The sequence below is a fragment of the Eptesicus fuscus genome, chromosome 5 (genome assembly GCF_027574615.1).
Source record: "Eptesicus fuscus isolate TK198812 chromosome 5, DD_ASM_mEF_20220401, whole genome shotgun sequence".
NCBI lineage: Eukaryota > Metazoa > Chordata > Mammalia > Chiroptera > Vespertilionidae > Eptesicus > Eptesicus fuscus.
The window spans coordinates 108,744,639-108,752,146 of NC_072477.1; the positions used below are offsets into that span (position 1 = coordinate 108,744,639).

General features: G+C 55.9%; 1 protein-coding gene across 1 annotated transcript in view; it reads left to right on the forward strand.

Moving 5' to 3' along the window:
* The window catches only part of HCN4 (hyperpolarization activated cyclic nucleotide gated potassium channel 4), a 54,221-nt gene extending 47,562 nt beyond the window's left edge, over positions 1-6,659 (forward strand). The window contains exons 4-8 of the mRNA XM_008159958.3: positions 66-284; positions 4,217-4,363; positions 4,466-4,706; positions 4,957-5,121; positions 5,212-6,659. Coding sequence (XP_008158180.3) covers positions 66-284; positions 4,217-4,363; positions 4,466-4,706; positions 4,957-5,121; positions 5,212-6,659 — 2,220 coding nt within the window. The remainder of the gene's footprint in view (positions 1-65; positions 285-4,216; positions 4,364-4,465; positions 4,707-4,956; positions 5,122-5,211) is intronic.
* The last annotated feature ends 849 nt before the right edge of the window (positions 6,660-7,508 follow it).

The following is a 7,508-nucleotide window of genomic DNA, read 5'->3' on the forward strand; positions in this document are numbered from 1 at the left end:
CCTGCTCTCTCAGTGGTGTGAGCCTTCTCTACCACTCCACCCTCTGTCTGCGTGCCTATCTACAGAACAGCTCCTGGGGAAAGCAGTATTCCTATGCGCTGTTCAAGGCCATGAGTCACATGCTGTGCATCGGATATGGACGGCAGGCGCCCGTGGGCATGTCCGACGTGTGGCTCACCATGCTCAGCATGATTGTGGGCGCCACCTGCTACGCCATGTTCATCGGCCACGCCACCGCCCTCATCCAGTCCCTGGACTCCTCCCGACGCCAGTACCAGGAGAAGGTAGGGCAGAAAGCTGTGTCCACTTTGGGCTATTTCAGGGTGCCAGTTGGTCCCTAGGAAGCACAGGCTCCAGCCAGTGGGTCCCCACCAGGCCCCCAGTGGGTGCCCAGCCTGCCACCATCATCTGGCTTCAGCTGCTGACTTTTCTGTTGCAGTCTCTTTTTCTTTCTTTTTTTTATTTTTCTAAAATATACAAAAATTCCACATTGTTTACGGACACTGAATCTGTGTATCAGCCCGGTGAATGTGCGTGTGCCAGGGCCCTCCATGTGGCTAACGCCTTTTGGGTCCACGTCTTGTGCGAAGCCCTGGGGCATTCATTCCGTTTGACAATTATCACTGCCCCTTGGTTTACACTTGATTTCCGTGACCACACAATCTCGGCTTTCCTCCTCCTCACAGGCCAGTCTCCTTGCTCTCCCTGACTGCTTGTCTTTTCAGTCTTCATACATTGCGTCCCTGGTAGTTTGAGCTTAATTCTCTGTGTTTCTGTCTCTCCTGTCTTCCTGGGTGCTGCTGGTTTACCACCCCATCCCCATGCTCCATGTCCGTCTCTATGCAGCAGGCTCCAAATGATATAATCAGTCCCACCTCTTTCTCACCCCGCACTGTCTACTGATGCCCCCCTGGACACCTCTACCTCATTGCATCTAAAATGAGAACAGTCTCCCTTGCTTTCTTTGCTCCAAACCTCTACTCTTGCCCATCCTGTTAGTGGACACAGTACACAGTTGCCCTGGCTAGAAATTAGGAGCCATCCTTGTTGTCTCTTAGTCATTAACTAGAGGCCCAGTGCATGATTAAATCATGCACGCGTAGGGTCCCCTAGGCCTAACCTGCCATCCAGGCCATATCCACTGCCCCGCAAAGCCTAGCACGCTCCGCGGACACTGCTAGCAGCCTGCTCCCTGCTTTTGATGGCAGGGGGTCCGCTGGTGCCGGAGCGGACACACAGCTCCCCGCTTTCGATCGCGGGGGAGCTGGGTGCCTGTCCGCTGGTGCACCAGGCCTTTCAGAAGCCTCCTGCGCGGTGGAGGCTTCTGAAAGGCCTGGTGCCGGAGTAGACAGGCTCCCAGCTCCCCCGCTTTCGCTTTCGATCACGGGGGAGCTGGGTGCCTGTCCGTTGGTGCACCAGGCCTTTCAGAAGCCTCCGGCGCGGTGGAGGATTCTGAAAGGCCTGGTGCCAGAGCAGACAGGCACCCAGCTCCCCTGCTTTTGATGGTCCGTGGCGGGACGTGGGCTCGCTGCCCCAGAGGCCCCTTCTGTGCCACAGCACAGCCATGGCGCAGATGCTGAGCTCGCGCAAGCTCAGCGTCCCGCTGGCCCAATCAGCCACCCCGAGTCCCGCCCCTCTGCGCCTCCTGGCCAATCGTGGGCATAGCGAAGGTATGGTCAATTTGCATATTTGTCTATTATTAGGTAGGATGCCTCCCTTCGTCCCCATCATCCAGCTGGCATCTGCCTGGATCACGCAGCAGCTTCCTAAGCAAGTGGCTGTGCTGGAGTAAAAGGCTGCCTCGGTTCTAAGCCTAGCTTCCCCCTTGACAAGCTCTCCATTGAACATGGGCATGTAGCATCACATCTCTAAGTCCCATTTGCTTGTCTGTAAATGGGGACAATACCAAGGGTTATCTCATGGTGTTTATGAGGAGTGACCTAAGCCATTCAATATTTATTAGCCAGTGGACACCCCTCTACCCCTTCCACTTCATTCTCCAGATGGCAGATGGCATTGGCACTTAAAACATATAAATCTGCTCATATCACTGCTTAGAGCTGCCTGTTACTCCAAGATGCAGAGTGTTTTCTCAGCCTGGCATGTAAGCACTCCCCCACTTCTCATGCTCAGAACATGCCATGAGCTCCATAGCCCTCTATGCGCCAGCCTTGCCAGCCTCCCTGAATGTGCCTCCCCTGCCTCGGGGCCTTGGCACAGACTCAAGCTGGAACCCTCCTGTCTCTTTTCACCTGACCCCTTCTCTCCACATCTCAGCCTAAACTTCACCTCCTTGGTGAAGCCTTCCAGGACCCAGTCAGCCTCCACCCATCATGTGACCCAGTGACACCCTCAAATTCTCCTTCATTACATGTCGCACTTCGGTCATTATTTAATTAATTATAGCCAATTGTTTAATATCCATCTTCCCTATCCAGGCCATGGCTCCATGAGGGTAGGCCAGTCCCCATGGATCCCCAGTGTCCAGCACATAGTAGGGCTCAGTATGTATTTATAAACTGTCTGCGTGTCTGCCTCAGTTACTGTCTCCTGATGGGGTGACTGAGAGGTGGCATCCCAGGTCCCATGACATGAAGAGGAAAGCCCAGGAGAGCCTGAAGAGCCAGAACAGGATGGGAGGTCATTTTGGGAAGGCAGAGGAAGGAGGAGGTAGAAGAAAATGCTAGGCTAGTGATCATGACGAACATGAGCAAAGGTATGTAGATGGCTGGTAAAGCAATCAACCTGATCAGAACAAAGGGTTCTGGTTAGGAGTGAGGGGGCGATAGAGGGGAAGGAGCGTGGAGTCAGGTTACAAAGGCCAGTGCTTCAAGGGCCAAGTGAGAGATTAATGTAGCCCAGCATCAGGGCCCAGCCTGTGAGCAGGGTCAGGGCCCGGGCTGAGAGCAGGGTTGAGGCTTAGTGTGTGAGCAGAATGGAGGCTCAGTCTTGGGACCACCATTAGGGATGGTTTTAAAAAAGCATCAGGGTCTACTGTCCAGCAGAGTCAAGCTGCTTGTGCCTTTTCATTTAAGAGTTGCCTTCATTTCATCCTTTAACTAATAGCTCTTTAATGTATAATTCACCCATAAATCTCTCTTAAACATATTATCTCCCCCTCTGTCCCCACTATTCTCTCTCACCTGGACCACTTTAACAACCTTCTAACTTTTGCCCTGCCTCCAGACCCTGCCTCCCACCTCAATTGCTTCTCTATGTATGGGGAATTCTAAAAAAAATACAGCCATAGCCAGCCAGAAAGTCACTGTTTCCTGTAGCTGGGCACAACTTAGAGCAGACAGAGGCCAGGTTGGCTGGAAGACTGTTAAGAAAGGTCATCTCCCAGCCGCCAGGTGCCCGTCAGCATCTCTGCAGCAGCACTATGTCCCCACCTCTTTGGAGCACTGACATATGAGAGCAGCTGCCTATTATGACTGTTCCTTGGGTACAGGAACTTCCCTTGCATTCCATTGTGGGAAAAATCTGTTCTTGCCCAATCAGTGCCTCTGCTCCCTAGCCATGCTCCTGAGGATCTCCACTTCCCACCCACAATCCAGGCGGGTGGAGCAGCACCTCAGGATGGGCAGGTTCAACAATCTCTATTTCAAACACGTTTAAGGTCCCTGCTATACCAGGCCCTCCCCTGGGCTGTAGTTGCTCTCCAACAAAGTGACCTAGTCTCAGTCCCGGCCATGTTGGGATACATGACGTGCCACATGATGGCTGGCTTCAGCCTCCAGCCCTTGTAACCCATTGCAGCCCAGTCCTGCTGATGCTGCTAGGTTGTTACCACTGGTGGGAAAGAGCTCCTTCCCAAGTCAGCAAGGCCTCTCTGGCCCACAGTGTAACACAGAGGGACCAATATTTAGAGGAAACGTCATTGACTTCCTGGTCAGTTGGCCTCTTGTAACTGGGCTTTGGACAGTCCTTCTTCTCCCTGGCCATCTCCATGGTATTGAACACGTTGAAGACCGGTCACTGGGATGGAGCTCCTCCTCCACCCCAGGTACTGGCAGCCAGGGCCATTGTATGGGGCATGGTGTGACCACATCCACACTGAGGACCTCAAGCTTAAGGAGCCAAGGTCATCCAAGTGCACCCACAGCATTAGTGCCAACTCTGGCCACCAGCAGGGCTGAGGCCGGGTGGGGCCAGCCAGGGCAGTGGGGCTGGCCGGCCAAGAGGTGACAGCCTCTCTCTCTGTCCCTGGACTTAGTACAAGCAGGTGGAGCAGTACATGTCCTTCCACAAGCTCCCGCCCGACACTCGGCAGCGCATCCATGACTACTACGAGCACCGCTACCAGGGCAAGATGTTCGACGAGGAGAGCATCCTGGGCGAGCTCAGCGAGCCGCTTCGGGAGGTGAGCTGGGTGGCGGCCAGGCAGAAAGGGATCCATGCCTTTCTGCCTGGTGACTCTGCTCATCTCCCCGCTCTTTCCCAATCCACCCCTTCTGGGGAGCAGGAGATCATCAACTTTAACTGCCGGAAGTTGGTGGCCTCCATGCCACTGTTCGCCAACGCAGACCCCAACTTCGTGACATCCATGCTGACTAAGCTGCGCTTCGAGGTCTTCCAGCCGGGCGACTACATCATCCGAGAAGGCACCATCGGCAAGAAGATGTACTTTATCCAGCACGGCGTGGTCAGCGTGCTCACCAAGGGCAACAAGGAGACCAAGCTGGCAGATGGCTCCTACTTTGGAGGTGAGTGGCCAGGAGACCCTGGGGGGACAGGGAAATGGGCTGGAGAGACCGAGAAAAACGTTTCAGGCCCTTCATGGGCACTGCCTAGAGGTAGGTGTCCGTGAGCCCAGCGCAGGGGGATGGTCCCAGAGATGGGAAAGGTGCATGGAGTGGGGGACTTATGATTGTATCTGTCAAGCATCTGTACTAGGTAGTGGGGACCCAGGTCAGGGTTGGGAGGAGGCCACCCTGACTCCTGCTGTCCCAGCAGAGATCTGCCTGCTGACGCGGGGCAGGCGCACAGCCAGTGTGCGGGCCGACACCTACTGCCGCCTGTACTCGCTGAGTGTGGACAACTTCAACGAGGTGCTGGAGGAGTACCCCATGATGCGGCGGGCCTTCGAGACCGTGGCGCTGGACCGCCTGGACCGCATTGGTGAGGGGACTGGGCGAGAGGGCAGAAGGGAGGTGGACCAGGCTCCCCGTCTCCTCTGCCCTGAGCCCCTGCTCTCCTTCTGTGGCCCAGGCAAGAAGAACTCCATCCTTCTCCACAAAGTCCAGCATGACCTCAACTCAGGTGTCTTCAACTACCAGGAGAATGAGATCATCCAGCAGATTGTGCAGCACGACCGCGAGATGGCTCACTGTGCGCACCGCGTCCAGGCTGCCGCCTCCGCCACCCCGACCGCCACCCCTGTCATCTGGACCCCGTTGATCCAGGCACCGCTGCAGGCTGCCGCCGCCACCACTTCTGTGGCCATAGCCCTCACCCACCACCCACGTCTGCCCGCTGCCATCTTCCGCCCTCCCCCAGGCCCCACGCTCAGCAGCCTCGGGCCCGGGCAGACACCCAGGCATCTGAAGCGGCTGCAGTCTTTCATCCCTTCTGCACTGGGCTCTGCCTCGCCCACCAGCAGCCTATCCCAGTTGGATACACCATCTTCCTCCTCCTTTCACATCCAACAGTTGGCTGGATTCTCCGCCCCCGCCGGACTGAGCCCTCTCCTGTCTTCGTCCAGCTCTCCTCCACCTCCCAGGGTCTGTGGCTCTTCTCCGGCTCCCACACTATCCGCCAACACAGCTTCCACCACCATGGCCGGATTTGGCCTCTTCCACAAAGCACTGGGCGGCTCCCTCTCCTCATCCGACTCACCCCTGCTCACCCCACTACAGCCGGGCACCCACTCCCCACAGGCTAACCAGCCGCTACCCTCACTACCAGGGCCCCAGGGAGGCCTGGGACTCCTGGAGCATTTCCTGCCACCCCCACCTTCATCCAGGTCCCCATCCTCTAGTCCAGGGCAGCTTGGCCAGCCTCCTGGGGAGTTGTCCCCAGGTCTGGCTGCTGGCCCACCAAGTATGCCAGAGACACCTCCACGGCAGCCTGAGCAGCCATCAATGGCAGGGGCCTCTGGAGAGGCTTCTCATATAGCCTTTACCCCCCGAAGAGGTCTCAGCCCCCCTGGCCACAGCCCAGGCCCCCCAAGAACTTTTCCAAATGCTCCACCCCGGGCCTCTGGCTCCCATGGTTCCTTACTCCTGCCACCTGTATCCAGCCCCCCACCACTCCAGGTTCCCCAGCGCTGGGGCACACCACCTGTCACCCCAGGCCGCCTCACCCAGGACCTCAAGCTCATCTCAGCCTCTCAGCCGGCCCTACCCCAGGATGGGGCACAGACCCTCCACGGAGCCTCCCCACACTCCTCTAGGGAGTCTGTGGCTGCCTTTCCGCTCTTCCCCAGAACTGGGGGTTACAGCGGGGGCCTTGGTCCCCCTGGGAGGTCCTATGGTGCCGCCTCAGGCCAGCATGTCACTCTGCCTCAGAAGACATCCTCAGGTTCTTTGCCACCCCCTCTTTGTTTGTTTGGGGCAAGAGCCACCTCTTCTGGGGGGTCCCCTCTGACTGCTGCTTCCCAGAGGGAACCTGGGGCCAGGGCTGAGCCAGTGCGATCCAAACTGCCATCCAATCTATGAGCTGGGCTCCTTCCTCTCTTTTCTCTCTTCTTTCTTCCTTCAGGTTTAACTGTGATTTAGGAGATACACTAATAACAATAATAATCATAATTTTAAAAAAATTCACACCAGAAAAACAAAAGACAGCAGAAAATAACCAGGTATTCTTAGAGCTATAGATTTTTGGTCACTTGCTTTTATAGACTATTTTAATACTCAGAAGTAGGGGGGGTTAGGCAAAGCTCAAATGCAAAGGCCAGAGCAAGGTTGGGGGGTGGGTTGCTGGGCTTGGCAGGTGTGGGGGCTACCCATGTTTGGGGTCCCTAGAGCAGACCTGTCATTGTATTTGTTTTAGGGCACCAGCCACCACCAGTCCCTTAGCAGTGAACTTGGTGCCTCACTTTGCTGGGAGTCTTCTAGGGGCTGCCCTTGGTGGTTTTCCTGGGGAGCCCCAGTCTCCTGAATCTTTGGAACAAAATGGGGCCAGGGTCCTGAGAATTTTGCATTTTTTTTACTGCAAACCTAGCAAGATCTGTATATGTATGTAATGTGTGTATATGTATAAGCTATGTAGTGCTCTGTAGAGCCATGTAGATAGCCACTCACATGTGTGCAATCTAGTTTAACCCAATGTTGCCGGGACACCCAGGTCACCTTACATCCAGCAGCCCACCATAGCCCACAGGCTGGGCATCGCAAGGTCTGGGGAGAGTATTCTTTCCAGTCCTCAGGGAAGAGGACCCCAAGACCTCTCAGCATTCCCCTCTCTCCCCATCTCTGGTTTCATATCCAATCCCAGCCTGACCTCTCACCACATGGAAGCAGAAGACTCTGAACTGTGCCTCCTGTAGGTCCTCAAGCACATCCTGT